This window comes from Pseudorca crassidens, chromosome 15, assembly GCF_039906515.1.
Source record: "Pseudorca crassidens isolate mPseCra1 chromosome 15, mPseCra1.hap1, whole genome shotgun sequence".
Taxonomy (NCBI): Eukaryota; Metazoa; Chordata; class Mammalia; order Artiodactyla; family Delphinidae; genus Pseudorca; species Pseudorca crassidens.
Window position 1 is genome coordinate 73,519,183 of NC_090310.1, and position 19,828 is coordinate 73,539,010.

The 19,828-nt window shown below is 41.9% G+C and overlaps 1 protein-coding gene across 1 annotated transcript; it reads right to left on the reverse strand.

The window, feature by feature from the left end:
- Nucleotides 1-867: 867 nt before the first annotated feature.
- SERINC3 (serine incorporator 3) lies at nt 868-19,419 on the reverse strand. Its single transcript, XM_067708218.1, has 10 exons — nt 19,256-19,419; nt 13,835-13,996; nt 12,800-12,993; nt 10,953-11,032; nt 10,158-10,295; nt 9,861-10,030; nt 8,378-8,468; nt 6,888-7,068; nt 4,248-4,475; nt 868-3,594 (listed from the first exon to the last, which is right to left on the reverse strand). Exons 1-10 carry the CDS (start codon nt 19,292-19,294, stop codon nt 3,456-3,458), a joined length of 1,422 nt encoding a protein of 473 aa, XP_067564319.1. The 5' UTR covers nt 19,295-19,419; the 3' UTR covers nt 868-3,455.
- Nucleotides 19,420-19,828: the final 409 nt, after the last annotated feature.

The window sequence follows — 19,828 nt, forward strand, 5'->3', positions numbered from 1 at the left end:
CGTGGCTTGAGTCATTCAGCAGTAATTAGGAGACCACTGAGTAGGCTGCCTGATTTGGGCTCCTAGCTAACAGGATGGATAGACAAACGCACAAGTGTAAAGAGATGAACAGCAGCTCCCATTAATAAGCGTAAGCCTGGCATCTGCCATCAATCCACAGAGATCAAATGCATGAGTCATATTACTGGATACTCATTTGAGCTTGACTGTGTAAAAAGAAAAATATAATCAAGCAGGACTTGGAGTGGACGAAGAAGCTGTCCTGGTTTAAATTAGGCCTCAGTCATGGTTTGGCCCAGAACATCAAAAAGCACTGAAAACCAGGTCTATGGCCATTCTTTGGGAGTATCTTTGGTTGTCAAGAGTTTTATTTCCCATCCAACTGAGTACCTAGCAAGAGCAACCCAGACAGGGAAATCCAACAAGGGCCTGCCTATAAGCTTTCTCCCAGCTCTAAGCATGTAATTGGCAGCCACGATGTTGCCTTTGATGAATTCCTAGCGCACACTGCTGACCTCAAAGCCAGGGACCCCAATCTGCAACAGTGGGGGACAGAGAGGCCTGTTCATGGTGATAAGACACCAGGTGACTCTTCTGGAATGCGATAACACCATGAGGTCTGAGGATTCAATACTCCCTTGCTTTATAGTATAATCCTGGGCTTACCGAAAATACTGACATATTTTATGCATGTGTATAATTCAGCACTCAACGTGTGTAATTCACTTGAGTCTTGAGTAAACTACTGGGTGTCCTAGCAACAGGCCAACTTTAACTTATTCTTAGGGTATAGACAAGCAAAGCAGGGACACTGCCCTCTCGTTTTTAAAGAGAATTTGTTATTTCAAATTAATATCAAAGTTGTCATCATGAGAAGAAAATAAAACCTTTATTGGACTTTGTTACATTTACTTTACAGTTTAGTATTGCTTTTACCTTAAAGGACATAAGGCGGGGGATGGTACACGGTAATGTTCTGGAAGTTCAGGACCTTTAAAAGTCTTAAAACTGGCTGGCCCTGCTTTAAGGAAAATGAGGTGATTGCTTTTCAATGGCAAAGTAAGGGGCTACACCTCCCCGAACTGCCCCCCAAATCCCTGGCAACTTTATCTCTGAACCACGGCATAAGGTACTGGTTTAAATGGTGGTGGTTCCAACACTTCATATCAAGCCCTGTTTCCTGACCCCTCACCTACAGCTCAACTGATACTGTCCCCTCTATGTCCCATCTGTTTAATTCTGTAAGAACACCTCAAATCTAACCTCCACCAGATTATGGGTGAATATCTCTGACCTTTGACTATTGTCTGGTCTCATATTAGCCCACACGGAGATTAGCAGCTACCACCAGATATGCTTAAAATGGGTTAAGCACCTTGCAAAGTAGTTTTACTCCCTAAACAATCTTTTGTACTAAGATAAACTTCCAAACAAAGGAAACACTGAGGCTCAGACAGATTGTCATTTGCCCAAGGTCATAAAGCATAGTATATACTCAATAAGTATTAACTGACCAGTCTGACTGATAGAAAATGGCAAAGCTTGTTTGCAAACCTAAACAGTCTGACTCTTAGCCATCTTGAGGGACCACCTCCCATCTTCTCTTCTAGTGCAAATTGTTCCTCCCCTTCCGGTTTTTCTCACCATATAAACGGAACCACCATACACTCAGGTGATTAAATCAGCATGACTCAGGAATCTACCTCTCCCCCATAGCTAATCAATTGCCAAGTTAAAATTTTTAATTACTCAGTAACTCTCAGCTGTCAGTTTCTCTCCATCCTCACTTTGACTTCTTTGTTTCAAATCTTATTATATGGACTGCCCCGGTCTCATGTCCCTAAATCCATTCTCCATATATCAGCCACAGTGACTCAAGACATCATTCATCCACGTCACTCTGAATATGTGAATATGTTCCCTGTTGCCCTCGCATAAGGTCCAAACTCTTCAGTGTGGTTTACAAAGCCCTTCGTGACCTAGTCCCTGCCCACTTCTCCCCTTTACAGCTTCACTGAACATGTTTTTTTTTTTTTTAATCTCCCTACCCTTAACATACCATTTAGTCTACCCTTCAGCAATGCCATTCCACTTCCCCATTTCTCTTTTATTAGCTAACTCCTAACGTTTCTTGGCTTAGACAACACTTTTTCCAAGAAGCCTACCATGACACCCCAACCTAGCACCTCTACTTTGAGTTCTCTGCAATTCCTAAATCACAGCACTAATCACAACACGTTGTACTACCTGTCAGCTCATTATATCCTCCTCGAAACTCTAAGTCCAAGATGGCAGAGCCGCTGCCTGTCATGTTGAAAGGTGCATCCCAGAACCTGACAGGGCCTGGTACAGAACGCGCAGTAAATCTTCCCTGAGTGCGCTGTTCTGTTCTACCGCCCTGTGTGCTGCCTCTCCCGAAAGCTTCCCGGCAGTGCTGACCTTCTCGCTCATCTACCCAAGTGTCTTGCCCAGAAAAGATATTTAGTACCATTTCCAAATGAGTTCAAGACTCTACTCACCAGCCAGACCTTAAGTTTTAGAAGGAACAGGAGCATTCTGCAAGATGATTTATAAACCTGACTGTCCATATGTCCAAAAAAAAAGAAAAACATAGAATGGCTGCTAACTGATAAAAGCTGTTAAAGAAAGGGCCTTAAAAGCTTGTCTTTCTATTTTAATCAAATACCTTTATAGTGCAAATAATAAATTCACATGCATTATACTTTTACATACTCATAACAAGATAATTACACAGACTAAAGTTGCACAGTTTTCCCAAGTGAATCTTCAGTTTAACCAAACCTACAAAGCATTTAATTGAAATTAACATTTCTGGCAAAGCCACAGGCTTAAATCAAGCAGCATCAAGACTGTAGTATAAAAAAAAGTAAACGAAAAAACTCAAGATATAGAAACAGTAGCCATACTAGCAACCCCTCTTCTGGGGCAAGACCCACACATGTATTCCTCTCCCCAAGCACTATGAGTTTAAGGACTGAACAAAGAGCTTGTTTCACACAAGACTTTCACAGAAGAAAACTGTCATAGAAATGCATTATTATAATTACTATGCTTTTTAAAGATTTTGCAATAGAAATATATTAACGACAGCCTCAAATATCCAACATTTTTCTGTCTTACATGTTAAATCAAAGTTGTAGGAACCTATAAGTCTTAATAAAGAACTCTCTTCACAGCACAGCTGTAGTTCACTTTAAAAGGCAAAACGTTCCTTTTACTCTATATCCTTACAAATAAACATAATATAGATATAAACGAAAAGTTCTGATCCTGCATCAAGCATCATTCACTCTTGCCCTCTGATATAAACTTGGATATAGTCTTATTTGCAGAGAGTTTGCTTAATATATTAGTTGAAGCAAAAGTAAAAGGGATGTGAGCTTTCAGCAAAGGAGACCTTTATGAATTTCAGTGTGTCCTTGGCACTCAGAGCTTCAGCTGAAGTCTCGACCGGTGAGGACGAGCGGAGCCACAAGGGTCCAGACGTAGAGGAGGAGGCAGACCCAGCTGGAACTGATCTTGACCCACACAGCTGGCCACTTGCTGGTCATGGTCTGGAAGTTTGCATCAGGGCTAAGAAAACAGCAGAGAGGTAGGTAAAGGAGCCTAATTTCAGCATTCAGCAGCCCCTCAGCAAAAGCTAAGAAATGCTCCAGTGAAATTCGACTGACACGACTCCCTAGTAAGTTTCTAGAAGAGACTTGAGAAAGCTGTGATTTTTAGTTTTTATGACCAGGGAACTCTGCCTCTCAAACAGCTTTTATCTTCTTGCCTGCATGAAGAACTGTGACTATTCCTTGCAAAAAGTTCTTCAGGAACATCTAGCTCTTCTACATATTGGTCAAAGTCTAGATTGAAATGACCTCCCTGAAACTCTCCTTCCTTACCACATGATTACTTTGATCAGAATACTCTATACGGACATCTCTAGACAGAGAAAAATCAGGGAACAAAGACAAGTCAGCTCACTTAATGTCATGATTTTCTCTCTCAAGTAACTCAAGTTTGGAAGGGCTTCCCGTGATTTTCACCGTAAGAATTCCAACTGGATTTCAAATGCAAGAGGAGAAAAAGTCAAAAGTATTTCAGAAAAGAGCACTGAACACAACTTCATTATAAGGGTAAAGAAAGGGGATTCTGAAGTCAGGACAATGGATGGAGACTTTACAGGCAACCCTGAGGGGCTAAGTGTTTTTCCCTCGATTCTCTCTCTCTCTGCCTCCTACCTGTACCAGTTGGTCAGGGTCATCATTATGTACAAGGAAGCCGAGCAGAGCATGAGGTGGAATATGGAGTAGTTGTACTGCACGCCCTCTCGCTCGTTGTCCACAGCCCGCCGAGGCCGTCCATCTTCCTCATCGCTGGCGCCGTTGGCAGTCGTATCACGGAGGATCACGCTGTCACTTCCTGACAGGGTCAGCTTGCTTACTTGGCTATTGCTGGCATTGCGGATGCTGGAGAGCGACCCCAAGAAGGTAAGTCAGAAAGGGGCCATTGGGCTTCGCTGGTGGCACAGTGGTTGAGAGTCCGCCTGCCGATGCAGGGGACATGGGTTCGTGCCCCGGTCCGGGAAGATCCCACATGCCGCGGAGCGGCTGGGCCCGTGAGCCATGGCCGCTGAGCCTGCGCGTCCGGAGCCTGTGCTCCGCAACGGGAGAGGCCACAACAGTGAAAGGCCCGCGTACCGCAAAAAAAAAAAAAAAGAAAGGGGCCATGAACACGAAATGCTGTCACTGGTCTATACACATGAAGGTTATTTCTGAACTGCTCCTGCTTTGGGGACCGAAGGGCTTCTGAAGGGTTTGCTTAAATGCCTGTCATCACAAGACAGAGACAGTACTCTCATCAGTTACAATTTGAGGGTTTAACTGCCTAGGAGTTTCCCAAAACATACTATGCTCTCAATGTCTGCTTCAGGACTTCACAAGTACCTCTCTCCTTTGCTTGGAATGCACTCCCCACCTTCTCCCAGCTAACTTAATCACCCTTTAAATTCTCTGATCATGCTGTGCCCTCTAGGAGGTCTTCCCTGGCATCACCCTATCACTAGGCTGGATTAAATTCCCACAGCTCCTTACTCTTCCTTCTGCTATATCACTTACTGTTCCTGTCTTCCTTGCTATTCATAGAACTTTTTGACAATGACCTTAGTCATCTATGCATTTCTAGTACACAGCAGATATTCACTAAAAGTTTGTTAAATGACTGAATAAAAAAGTACATACAAATAAAGGACAAAACCCACATGAACATCTCAACAAAGAGAAAGCATTTTACAAAAATCTGATATTTTTTTCATGATAAAAACTCAAAATAGAAATAGAGAAGAACATCCTCAAACTGATAAAGGGCATCTATCAAATAGCCAGGGCTGGGCTTCCCTGGTGGCGCAGTGGTTGAGAGTCCGCCTGCCGATGCAGGGGACACGGGTTCGTGCCCCGGCCCGGGAAGATCCCACGTGCCACGGAGTGGCTGGGCCCGTGAGCCATGGCCGCTGAGCCTGCGCGTCCGGAGCTCCGCAACGGGAGGGGCCGCAGCAGTGAGAGGCCCGTGTACCGCAAAAACAAACAAACAAACAAACAGACAGTCAGGGCTAACATCATACTTAATAGTGAAAGACTAAAAGCTTTGCCCCCAATATCAAGAATCAAAGGAAAACAAACAAAAACAGTCACAGACAGTATGAAAACAAATGAACATAGCTGTATGCCAATAAAACTTTATTTACAAAAACAGGAAGCCAGCCCAAAGGGCTGTTATTTGCCAACCCATATTTTAAGCAATCATTAAAAAAAGAAAAAAGGATAAATCTACACATTATGTGCAAAGCTGTCCAAATTATGACCAATTCATAGGCATTTCAGAAAGTATATATACTGTTATATAGAATGCTCCCAATTTATTTATTTATTTTGTGGTACGCAGGCCTCTCACTGTTGTGGCCTCTCCCGTTGCAGAGCACAGGCTCCGGACGTGCAGGCTCAGCGGCCATGGCTCACAGGCCTAGCCGCTCCGCGGCATGTGGGATCTTCCCGGACCAGGGCATGAACCCGTGTCCCCTGCATCAGCAGGCAGACTCTCAACCACTGCGCCACCAGGGAAGCCCGCTCCCAATTTATTTTGAAAAAATTAGATATCAAGTGATATAAATAAAATTATGTAACTATTTATAAAAATATGCATAATTATATAGATACAGATAGGTCAATAGACAGTAAGTATAAACAAAGGAAAAAAGCCTGAAATAATATGTACCAAAATGTTAATCATAGCAGAGGTAAATTTAGAGGGAGGACCATTTCATTTCCTACTGTTCTCACTTAAGCTATTAATTTATATAAATATATCCTTGCCCATTTTGATTATTGCATATTTTAAAATTATTAAAGTAACATGCACTTATACAGACAATATCAATAAAAATGGGTGGGAGAATGAGTGAATACTGCTAACATAGGTTATATCTGGTGTCCTGGATTAACTACAGACTAACATTTCATGTATAAAATTCTGTAGTTGTTTAAATTTTATTTACAGTGATCAGAAAATAAAGATTGTTTTAAAAAAAGATAAGCCAACCAATTTTCAGAGCCAGTATTCTAGCTGATCCAGAGTCAGGTAAAGGCTTTATCCTCCTATACAAAGGAGAACATATCTCTTAGTAAGCCTGGGAGGAATTATTTGATGAGAGGATTTACTGAACTTAAAGAAATGTACACAGCAAGGTAACTGAAGCAAGTCAATGACTTTAATAAGGAAGAGTTAAATTTTTGTAATTCTTCTCACTGTTTTTTGAAAGCAAAATAGCTTCTTCACTCTATTACTAACCTTCCTAAGAATTTTGTCCTAAGTACTTTTAAACTTACCTAGAATACAAAAGGGAGAGAACAAAGACGACCAGCCCAATAAAGTTCTCTTTATTCAGAGAAGGCCCACTCTGCGACGGTGCAGCAGGAGTAGGGGCAAGAGCAGTTGCATTTGCAGGAGCCAAGGTTGGTGAGGTCATGTGCATAATGATGCTCAATAGGCCAGGGTTGCAGGAATGATCTGAAAATGAAAAACTGTTTATATCTTTCAGTATAACTCATCTTGGTCCAAAAGGATTTGAGGGGTGTGCTATACATCACTCATTCGTGATTTAAAACATAGGAATGCTACACTTCAAAGAACCTGCAACTGGGCAGTCAGTAACGCATCTGTGTTGCAACTACAGACTTAGTTTTAGAAAAAAGGAAATGAAACTACAACAACAAAGTATTTGTCAGATATCATAAATGTCAATCTTGATTTCACTGGGTTTGAAATTTAACTGGCAAGTCTTTTTGGCTCTATAGTTGTGTTTAAAGCACAAGTTTACACAGACTTAGAAAACAAACTTATGATTACCGGGGGGGAAGGGATAGTTAGGGAGGTTGGGATTGACATGTACACACTGCTATATTTAAAATGGATAATCAACAATGACCTACTGTATAACACAGGACATTCTACTCAATATTATGTAACAACCTAAATGGGAAAATGTATAACTGAATCACTTTGCTGTACACCTGAAACTATCAAAACATTGCTAATCAACTATACTCCAATATAAAATAAAAACTTAAAAAAAAAACTAATTTGTTTGCAAAATAGGGCTAGATTCAATAAACTTGGCCTGGTTAGCAAAAAAAAAAAAACAGCACAAGGAGTTTATCCCTAGTTTTGTTTCTACATAGTTACATAGGAATACAATAAAAATAAGTTGAGTCATCACTGAATGGTCTGAAATAATGGTTTTCCTCGAAAAGGAGTCCATAAAATACCCCCACTGAGAAACAATCCCGTAAGATCTACAAAAGGAGATTTCCTGCAGCTGTTTCTTCTGCAGCCTGTACCACCAAAGTAACACTCAATTAAAGTAATTCTACAAAGGGCCAAAACAATGTTGCCTTGTTCAGCTCTTAACTAGTTTGACTTAGTCCAGGGAAAAGCCTGGACTATATAAAGGACTGTGGTCCTTTAGGCTGTCAGCTCTGAATAGCCATGAATAGACATGGAGAATAAAACGTGAAAGGTAAATACCGTGGACACTGTACATTTAAGTGAAGTTTTTTGTCTGTTCATTTGTTTGTCTGACATTTGCTCCAGCTCTAGTTTCTGCACCCACCAAAGGAGTAATTTCTTACTTTCTTTTTTCTTTTTCTTTTTTTTTCTGGCTGCGTGGCGCGGCTTGTAGGATCTTAGTTTGCCGACCAGGGATCAAACCCAGACCCACAGAAGTGAAAGCATGGAGTCCTAACCACTGGGCTTCCAGGGACATTCTCATTTCTTACTTTCTTTTCACCAAATGAATGCGTTATTAAAACTCCCTTACCAGGTTCATTGGACATGGCTGACCACGTGAGGTACATGGTGTAGAGGGTGATGATAGAGGACTGCAGGAGGCCAGAACGAGGCTGGTGTTCCTACAGAATCAAAAAGAAAACAATGCCATAGGAATTGCAAGGGCTGAATTTCTAAAACCCAGCATACTTCCTGGGACCCACTGAATTGTTATTAATTGAGAACCTTCTAATTCTGCCTGACAGTTGAAAGATGACAAGTAACCTTTCAGTTTGAGTTAGCTTGAAAAAGAACCAAGAAAGAGGAGGCATGCACTACTGGTTCTCAGGCATTTCATAATCCTGGAAATTCCTGTAGATCATACAAAGGCTTAGATTTACTACTAGTTCCTTGGTACAGTGAAATCTAAGCTAAGCTTTGCCACTGGCTAGCTTGGTGACCCATCACCTCTCTGGAACTTCGGTTTTCTCACTTTTAAAAGGAGAGGTGGGCTTCCCTGGTGGCGCAGTGGTTAAGAATCTGCCTGCCAATGCAGGGGACACGGGTTCGAGCCCTGGTCCGGTAAGATCCCACATGCCGTGGAGCAACTAAGCCCGTGCGCCACAACTACTGAGCCTGCGCTCTAGAGCCCGCGAGCCACAACGACTGAAGCCCACACGCCTAGAGCCGGAGCTCCGCAACAAGAGAAGCCACCGCAATGAGAAGCCCGCGCACCGCAACGAAGAGTAGCCCCCGCTCACCGCAACTAGAGAAAGCCCATGCCCAGCAACAAAGACCCAACGCAGCCAAAAATAAAATAACTTTTTTTTTTTTTAAAAAGGAGAGGGCTTCCCTGGTGGCGCAGTAGTTGGGAGTCCGCCTGCCGATGCAGGGGACACGGGTTCGTGCCCCGATCCGGGAGGATCCCACATGCCGCGGAGCGGCTGGGCCCCTGAGCCATGGCCGCTGAGCCTGCGCGTCCGGAACCTGTGCTCCCCAAGGGGAGGGGCCACAACAGTGAGAGGCCCGCGTACCGCAAAAAAAAAAAAAAAAAAAAAAAAAAATAATAATAATAATAAAAATAAAAAAGGAGAGGTGATGTCTAGATGTTCTTTTCACACCTAAATTCATATCTGAATTTTAAAAATATTGTATTTAAATGAGGAAACTCAGGAGCATGAGTTGTTTTAAATATTAAAATCAATTATTTTTTCTAGTTGAATTCCCCTAAAATATCTTTGCTAAAGATTCCTAAGAATCAGTCTCATGATATAAACAATTTTATAAGAATGATAAATTCTCAAGTTACATAGATTTTTTTCTTAAATAATAGGGAAATTATTCATTTACTGGCCCTCCATGGCACATTTTAGAGTGATTAAGTTATAATTAAGAAGACTTTATCGTGTTGAAGTAGAAAAATGTTTAAGTAGATAAACTTGGACATAAATTCATACAACAGGTCACCTAGGTTTCAAGTTTAGCATTCATTAAAAATCCTTCACAGGAGGAAGAAGCAGAAATCACAACCATACCTGAATTTTTGGATGGATTGACATAATAGAAACCACAATGCAAAGGATCAGATTAAAACTGATGAAGAACTTGTTTTCTGTGCAGCCATCTGGTTTGGTGTAGTATGTGTAGAGCAATACGACAGAGATGATTGACAGGATATAAAACATGCTTGTGACAGACAGTAAAGCTAGAAAAAAGAAAACAAACATGAATGCCCACAGTCATAACAAACTCTTATACTAACGAGGACCAATTTTCACCCTATTTAACGTAGCATAATGCAGTATGGCTCTCATAGGGGTTTAGATACCTACCCGCATACCAGCACCTTGGGTTCCCTTCTTCCATTCGATTTACCCATGATTCATTCCAAGAGTGAGCAAAGTCCACCAACAGCACCAGCTGGATGAGGATGAAGAAGGCAGCCCCCACCATGCCAATAAAAAACCAGGCTACAAACCAAAAGCACAGTTACTCTTCACCATAGGAGCAACATTTCAGAATGTTACTGTCCAACATTCTAAAAAGATTTCAATTCAAGTAATAGAGAGGTAATAAAGACATTGTCTCCAGCAGTACAGCAAGATTATTGCAATTCCAAACTCAAAGGCATTCTCTGAGAAGTGTTCTGTTGGGTTTCAGACCTTTTCAAACTTGTTCTAGCTTGTGCCAAGGGGAGCCTAGGGTCTGACATTCCAAATGGAAAAGATATAAGCCCTTTCCTTTACTTACAGGGATAAAAATCACAGTGGAAATCCACAGATGTCACGATAAGGAAGCAGGTTAAGACAGGAATAGTGGAACACATGGTTACAAGCCCTTACGTTGACAAGCTCTCCGATTAACATGGTATTGCCAAGTGAGAAGAGAAACTATTAAAATATTGGCAAACGAACATATGGTTCCAGAATAGCTGAGAAGTGGGCTGAATGCCTCCCGGCTTTAATCAATCAATTAATATCTTAATATTAGTACCAAGTCATGGTAATTGGACACCATCTCATTTAATTACCAGTTCTGCAAAAATCAGTAATGAAAATGTAGCTTTAACTCAATCATTTGTAGAGTTTGTATATATTATAATTGACCCCCCTAATAGTGAACCATACCTGTGGTGAAGTGGCCCCCAGGGATATAGAAAGATCCAACCATGATACCAACAATGGCAGCAATTTTGAAGAACCAAAACCTATTAAAATATAAAAGTACACTTATGAAATGCTAATTTTTGCCCTTACACTGAGAAAAATGAATTTCTAAAATGCAAAAATAAAGCCTTACTAGCCACTTCCAACATGATTAGGCTTATTTCTTCATTTGACATGAAACTATTTCACTCAATACTTCACACAACTTAAGGACAAACGTTAGCACAGAGACCAAATCATGCACATTCACAAGAAAGAAACATGTTATTTCCCTACTTTTAGCACTTAAAGATAGGCCTTTTTCTAGAATTTTGGAGCATTCTAAACTAACGATGTTAGCTAAATATAAAGCAATCAACTTAGATCTGGGGGAAAGTGAATCACCAAATCCTTCCTTTACAACATGGTAAAACCATGCCCCATAGTGTTAAAAAACCCATCCTGAAACTGTGCCCCATAGTTAACAGACACTGGTGCCCAACAGAAATTCTTGAGCTTGCCTTACACAACAGTGCTAAGGGAACAGCTGGTTATAGAACCACCCCCGCTTGCAGCCTTGCCTTCAAAAGGCTCATCGTAATTTTTTTTTTTCAAATTTCATACCCTCCAACCTTCATATGGCCTAGATAATATACCACAAGACTCTTTTTTAACTACCCCTGTAGAAAACGTGCCTCTGACTCGTGGGTCACTATAGTAACGGGGGCTTAAGCCGTTTTTCAGAAACTGGGAGTTAGTTTTTATCCAGTTCAAGCTGCCTAAGACTGGTCGGGACCACTGACCCTAAGACAGGGCCTGCACAGATGTGCAATGAATAACCCTTTTGATGTCAGTGCCAAAAATGAATGATCCTTTTTATGTCAGAGTGCCAAAAACTCTACCCTCAGATTATGCTAAGCATCTCCATTTTTGAACATACATCCTATTAAGAAGCATGTAATTCAGATACACCTGTGCAGAACACTGATTACCTCACCTTTTCCTTACCTCCAATTCCCTTTCCCCAAACCTAAGACTACTCTGCTTCTCTATCCCATAAATAACTAAAGCCTCTCGCCTTCGGGGAGGCAGATCTGAGGTCTGTCTTCCCGTCTCTGCTGCAAACCTCAGCATCTCAGGTTGGCTTGCCGCACATCAGGCGATTGGACATAAATGCCTTGCCCACAATCACACAGTTCGTCACTGGCAAAGGCCAGGACCAAACCTGGCTTTCAGTCAATCTTTAAAGACTGCCTTGTATGGCAGAGTGTAAAGAAAGCAGCTTTGGAGCTGGACAGACTTGAGTTTCAATCCTAGCTCCAACCCTCACTAGCTGAGACATCTTAGGCAATTTATTTAACCTCCCTGTAAAGGGGAACCGGGGATCAGGAACGGGAAGCGACAGAATATGTGAATCAGGGGCCCAAATATATTCACTATTTATCTTTCTGTATACTGTTTAAATATGTCAGGTAAATGTTTATCTTTTAACAACAGAAAGAAAAAATGTGTGTGTGTGTGTAGTACTTAGTACAATGCTTGAACTGTTTCATAGGTGTTCCATAAAAATCTAGGCACTTTAAGCAAAGGTATTTTTAAAAAATACAGGAAAAAGACAAGATTGTCCTTGTCCACTCTACCTCTTCCATGCTGCAGGGCTCCAACTGAAAATGATGTTGAAACAACTTCCCATGTATAGTAGGTCGGAAATACATCTGGGCCACTGATTTACATACTCTACTGCTTTCATCAAAATGGCAACATTAACTGCTGAAGGGGAGGGTGCACATCATAACATAACAAGTTAATAATAAATAATTCCTACAAACCCATTGTGTATCGCTGCTCTGGGATCTTTACTCGTTTTCACTTTTAACATGAGCAGAAAGAAGGCAAAGAAAAAGACGGCCAAGGCAAAGTTGATTCGATATACGGCTTTATAACGAACCAGCACATCACAATGTTTATCCATGATTATATCAGCCACCTTGGTTTTAAGTCCTTCATCACAGAATCCAGGAATCTGGAAAAAGCAATTTTAATGTTATGGGAATATCCACATTTAAAGAGAGATTCTATTCCACAATAGGAAAGCCTGGATTTTTAAAACTGACCACTTAAACAACTGCAAGACTCTCCTGTGGGACTTCTCTCTTTGCCTTCCAATTCACTTACAATCTTGTCACCAAATAGAATAAACAAGTTGCATTTTGAAAATAAAAGGCAAGAGCTCTCTCTCTCTCTTTTCTTTTTAATATTTTATTTATTTGTTTATTGGCTACGTTGGCTCTTAGCTGCAGCACACAGGATCTTGCATTGCAGCGTGCAGACTCTTTGTTGCAGCCCGCGGGCTTAGTTGCTCCACGGCATGTGGGATCTTACTTCCCCGACCAGGGATCAAACCCGCGTCCCCTGCATTGGAAGGCGGATTCTTAACCACTGGACTACGAGGGAAGTCCTGAGTGCTCTCTTTTTGGCCCTTACCTGTGGATGAGGTTATCTCCCATTTTCCCATGAGTTTTCATGCTACAACCCACTCCTTCTGAAGGTGAAGGGCCAGTCTAGTTTAAATGTTTAAAACTAAACATATAAGAAAAGATAAAGTTTTAGGGCCACTCTTTTAATATCTTTCCCAAAGCTGTTAGACTAAAGATGTTCATTCTGACTACCTTTACTTTGGGAAAAGACTGATACCTTTATATTCTGTGTCTTGACTATGACCAAAATTTAAAATGCCAACAAATCCAACGAACTTGACTTTCACAACAGTGAAGAAGTAAGTACTAATTACAACTAAAACTCTGCAAAATATAAAAATAATAAAAACCACTATGTTAAATAAGGTTATGGTTACCTCTACTTACCTTCTTCAGCTGAGTTTCCATCCCTTCATGAAACATGATACAACATACAATAGTGCCCAGGAAGAGGATGAAAGCATAGATGAGGCGAGTCACAGTGGAATTCTTACTGTTGGGACAGCAGCTACACAGCAAACATGATGCACCACCGCAAAGGCATGGAACCTGTAATAAGCACATCATTACCATTTGAGACCTCCTTCAGTGGACTCCTTTGTGACATCCAGAACAGAAGATGAGGCCAACCAGGCTTTGAGAGTTTTAACTGAGAACTATAGCTGGGAGGAAGTGGTTAAAAGCATGGGCTCTGGAGTTGATATTATTTCTGCCACTTTACCTCAACAAGTTACATAATGTAAGCTTATTTCTCCATCTGTAAATTAAACTCAATAACAGAATCTTCCTCCCTCAGACATTGCTATATTAAATGAGCACACAACACAGTGCCTAAAACACAGTAAAAGCCCAATAAATGTTGGTTATGTTCTCACAGACAGCATATTTTATTTAAAAACAATAACACTGAGAAAAATAGAAACTAACTCCACTTGCTGTTTTCTGGGAATCCTAGCTACCAAATCTGATATTACAGCATAAGGCAACATTACATGGAAACCCTTATAAATAATGAAAGCAAGAGACATTCGGCTCCATTCAAGAGTAACCTGGAGTTCGAGCCTTGGTCTGGGAAGATCCCACATGCTGCGGAGCAACTAAGCCCGTGCGCCACAACTGCTGAGCCTGCGCTCTAGAGCCCGCGAGCCACAACTACTGAGCCCACGTGCCACAACTACTGAAGCCCATGTGCCTAGAGCCCATGCTCTACACCAAGAGAAGCCATGGCAATGAGAAGCCCGCACACCACAACGAAGAGTAGCCCTGCTCACCGCAACTAAAGAAAGCCCACGCACAGCAATGAAGACACAACACAGCCAAAAATAAATAAATTTATTTAAAAAAAAAAAGTAACCTGGAGATTCCTCAAAGTCAAACATAGAATTATCATATGGCCCAGTAACTACACTCTTACATATACACCCGAAAGAACTGAAACAGGTATTCAAACAAAAACTTGTATATGAATGTTCAAGGTAGCACCATCTACAATTGTCAAAAGGCAGAAACAATCCAAATGTCTATCAACTGATGAATGGATAAGTAAAATGTGGTATACCTGCAAAATGGAATGTTATTTGGCCATAAAAATGAAGTACCGATAGCTGGTACAACATAGGTGAACCTAGAAAACATCATGCTAAGTGAAAGAAGCCAGACACAAAAGGTCACATATTGTATGATTTCATTCATATGAAATATCCAGAATAGGTAAATCCAGAGATAGAAAGCAGATTAGTGGTTTCCAGAGGCTGGAGGGAGTGGGGAGAAGAGAGTAGACTGCTAAACAGAAATCGAGTTTGTCTTTGGGGTGATGAAAATGTTTTGGACTCAGACAGGTATGATGATAGCCCAACACTGTGAATATACTAAATGTCACTGAATGTCACTTTAAAATAGTTAATTTTATGTAATATGAATTTTACCTCAATTAAAGCAAAAAAAGTAACCTGGATCTTTGGTCAGCTAAATTCTCCTAATGAGCATTCCAGATGAGAGGATATACTTTGTCATTCTTCTATACACTTGAATAGGAAACCACCTGAATTGCTTTGACAGGTGATGTTATGAAGTCACATTACAAGGATAGGCTAGTTCAGAATCACCAGCAGAAGCAGCAAATGCAACGCTGGGGGATTCTGGTTTTACAGTATGGTCCCAGTAATAATCTTTTATGAGATAATGTCAGGAATACATAGCACCTAGCACAATGCCTTTCATAGCAGGGGCTCTGTATATCAAGGTAACCGTTAATATCCATAATCAAAACAGCCACGGGGAACTGACCACCCAGGCTCATCTCCAACTCTTAACTGCAATCTGGGTCAAAAGACTGTAATAGAAGTCTGTATCTGGTCGCAGATAGAAATACAGACATTTTACACCTGAAAACAATGACACTAATTGCTACGGGTTTATTTTGTCTGTAGTCTCACACTCCTGACTCCCTTTAGCTATTTTTCCCCCCAGCCAATTAAATAAACTAATGATAGTTGCCTACTGTTTGCTTTAGGTTGAATTGTGTCCTCCAAAATTCGTAGGTTTTAAGTCCTAATCCCCAGTACCTCAGCATGTGACCTTATTTGGAAACAGGGTTGCCGCAGATGTAATTAGGTAAAATGATGTTATACTGGAGAAGAGTGGGCCCCTAATCAAACACGGCTGATGTCATAAAATGGAGAAATCTGGACACAGACATGCATCACAGGGAGAACGTCATGTGAAGATGAAGGCAGAGCCTGATAAGGCAAAGGAACAGCAAAGATGGCTACCAAACCCCCAGGAACCGGGGACGAGGCCTGGAACAGAGTCTACCTCACCACCCTCAGAGGGAACCAACCCTGCTGACACCTTAATCTCAGACTTCTAGTCTCTAATACCATGAGACAATAAATTTCTGTAATTTAAGTCACCCATTCTGCGGTACTTTGTTATGAGGCCCTGGCAAACCAATACACCTACTTACCTGTTTACATCTTGTACCTTGAGGGGGGCCCACCTAGTGTTATATCTCTTGCACCTTTACACAGTAGGTACTCAATCTGTGGAACAAACTTGTCCTACTCTATGTTATGTCACTTCTCCCTCTCAGTAAACAACTCTATTTGAGAGAGGCTGGAGCCTGGGACCCTTTACCTGAGTGCTTGCACATGGACTAACCCTTGAGCAACAGAATACAAAGAAACTATAAGGGACTCAAAATAACTGCACACATGAACGGTAAGATACAAAAAAGCCACAAACCAACTGCCACTTCGGAGGTGCACAGAGCAATAGCAGGGTACTGTGCGCGACCCCTGCACAGAGCCCCACCAAGGGGGAGAGCAGATTACCTAAGCCACACCTCTTGCTCAACCCACTGATCCGCCCCTACCCATATCCCATTTAAGGAACCAGTTCCCCCATCTGTTACTTGTTTTTCTCTCTCTTGCTTGGCTGAAATTCTCCTCTGGCCTCTTATCAATTTCTGTTGATTAAAGAGTCCAAGGACCCAGGTTGCGTCACATACTCTTCCTGTTGCCAAAGGAAGAGTATGTGACTGTTGCCAAAAATCTTGGAGTCATCCTCCATGCCTTCTCTTTTTCCAAAACCCTCATTCCATTTGTCAGCACATCAGCTCTATCCTCAAAATGTATCCGGAATCTGGCCACTTTCATAGCATCCTCAGCTATCACGTTGGTCCAAGCCACTACTATTATCCCTCACCTGGATTAAATGCAATAGCTCCTGTCTCGCTGCTATAGCAACCCATTCAGAACCCTGAGTTAGTATAAAAATTATTTTCAGATGAAGACATGTGAGATTCAAAAGAAGCAGAAAAAAATGCCTTCTCAGAGCTTTTCTCATCTGACTGAAAGCAACAACTGCCATAAATTGTCTCTCCAAGGAAGTTTTATGGCCACGAAGAAGATAAAAAGACCTCTGCACTCACAGAAACAAGTACTATCACAAACTTTCTTATCTCCTGTTTGTTCTCCTAAAAACCCATTTGTCTTTCCTAAAGAAACCTATTTGTTATTCCCATGGAAGCCCTTTTCTGCCCCACCCAATCCTAACCCTAACCCCAATTAAGTCAGGCATATAATAAGCCCTATATTCTAACCACCTCTTTGAGTTATTCATCACCAAGAACCCCTGCGTGTATGTGGGTTGCACAAGTACATGAACTCTTTTTTTCTCTTGCTAATTTGTCTTTTCTCAGTTTAATTCGCAGGCCCCAACCACTAACCCATTGAGAATGGAAGTTTTTCCTCCCCTACACTGCTTTACCCTTTCTTTTCTAACATCTTTTCTCCACACAGCAACCTTGTTAAAACACTGGTCAGATCACATCATTCCTCCTTTCCGTAACGGATCCCCATAATCACATAAGAGTAAAAGCCAATGTCCTTAAATTGGCCAATGGGTATCTACGTGATCTGGCTCCCTTTACTTTTCTGACTTCATTTTCTATTATTCTTCCCCTCACTCATTCCATTCTCTGGTACACTGAATTCCTTGCTGCTCCTCTTGAACAAAAGGAATTAATAAAATATAAAAGTGATTTATAGGTAGAAATGCTTTGATGGCATCAATTCAAATCTCAGCTTTACATCAAAGCCAAAATGTGTTTCCAGTTTCAAATTACCAATTCACGCCCTAATTAATTTCCTTCTTAACTATTTTTTTTTCTAAATCTATTTTGTAAACAGTGAGTTTGACCCACTAGTAAACTGTAAAAAAAAAAAAAAAAGAAAGAAAGAAAGAAAATCAACTGACCAGGATTTTTTTTTTTAATGTGAAAGAAAAGAAAAATTGTACAGCAGGGGGCAAAGGTAAGAATTATTTCAACCTGTGTATAAATGGGTATATTAAATCAAGCACGTAAAATTTATTCTTACTTTGGGTCAAGGTTGAAAAACTGGAGAGCCACTACAACCTAGGCCCTTAAAAGACCAACTGCCTTTTTCATTTAAGATCAACAACCTTAAAGGATGGAAAATACATTCTGTCCCTAAGAAAAAGTAGTGGCAGTTAAGGAATCATGCTCCTCGGAAGCGAGTGTATGAGTGAACTCATCATATTCTCTTCCATAGATCCCAAAATTCCTTTTTTAAAAGGAATTTTTAAAAGGCGTTTACAATCTACAGAGTGATTCAACCGATTTATCCACTTCATCCTCACAACAGCTCTTGAGGCGAGGAATGCTGGGGTGACTGTCCTCATCTTAAGGTAAACCAGAAAGAAATGACTTGTACAGGGTCCCCAAATGTTCAGGCCATGACTTCCAATTCTGAATAATAACCCACGAGGCCGTCTTTCCACTGCGCCAGAACCGCAGACAGGCCTCGGTTAAAATCTCACCTCTGCCATAGACTCTGTAGCTTTGGCAAATCCTGTGCTAGGGGATAAAAATATTATTCAAGCCCCACCCACCCCCGCTCAAATAAATGACGCCACCTTAAGAAGGTGCTTGGAAGTGAACCAGAGAGCCCGGGCCCCGGGAGCCGAGCTCAGTCCCAGGTCCCATTCCAGCTCCGGAGGAACCCAGAGGCCGGACGGCTCACGGGGCGGGGCAATCAAAATTGTAAACAATGGAGGGCTGGCCTCTTACGTTCCTCCACAATCACAGAAGGCGAACCGCCTGATCCTGATTGCAGGGCATCGCGGATTTTATCCTGGACGCCCCCGGATACCCTCTGCAGCCGAGGGCCGGACCCCCAAACCCCGGGCCCCGGGCGCCAGGCCCGTCGGGGTCTGCGCTTGGGGAGCCCTTATCGCCCTCCCCCAAACCACAGGACCGACGGAGACACCAGACCCCGAACTCACCCAGCTGGCGAGGGAGAAGACGCCCAGCACTGCTCCCATGGTGATGCGGGTGATGTAGGTGGCCGAGGCGGAAGCTCCTAGCGCTGTAGTAACTGCGGGTTGAGGCGTCTCCTCAGAAGCGCAACGGTTTCTCAGGCCTGCAACGTGCGGCCTGCGTCATGCGTGGCCCCGCCCACCGCCCTCGACGGGGCTGGGGGTAGGAGGCGGGGCTAAACCGGCCGGAGGCTGCAGGAACAGAGCAGGGTTTATTCCTTCATCTCGTTTGCATTCCTTGGGGGTCCACTTTGTCAAGATCTGGGGTACAGAAGTGCACAAGAATTTATGGCCAAGTTAAGAAGAGACTGACTATGGACAGAAACGCGCCATGGCATACTGTGATAATTGCTATGAAAAAGTATTACGAGGAAATATTCTTTCAGTAAAAGTGTATTTAATGCCTACTATGTAAGGAGAAGGTAATCAGTTAGGGAGTAGTCCTGGAAGGACTTTATATTTAATCTGAGGTATTTATATTAAGTCTAAGAACTGAAGGATGAGCCCAAGTTAAGCAGAAAAGATGGACACTGTTTCCTA

What these genes read in the sequence shown, in the direction of transcription:
- SERINC3 (XM_067708218.1), bottom strand. Translation starts at nt 19,294, where the DNA reads ATGGGAGCAGTGCTGGGCGTCTTCTCCCTCGCCAGCTGG. An exon ending in AGCCATGTCCAATGAACCTG is followed by an intron (nt 7,069 to 8,377) that starts GTAAGGGAGTTT and finishes TTTCATTTTCAG; the next exon opens with ATCATTCCTGCAACCCTGGC. An exon ending in ACCCTGACCAACTGGTACAG is followed by an intron (nt 3,595 to 4,247) that starts GTAGGAGGCAGA and finishes CTGTTTTCTTAG; the next exon opens with CCCTGATGCAAACTTCCAGA.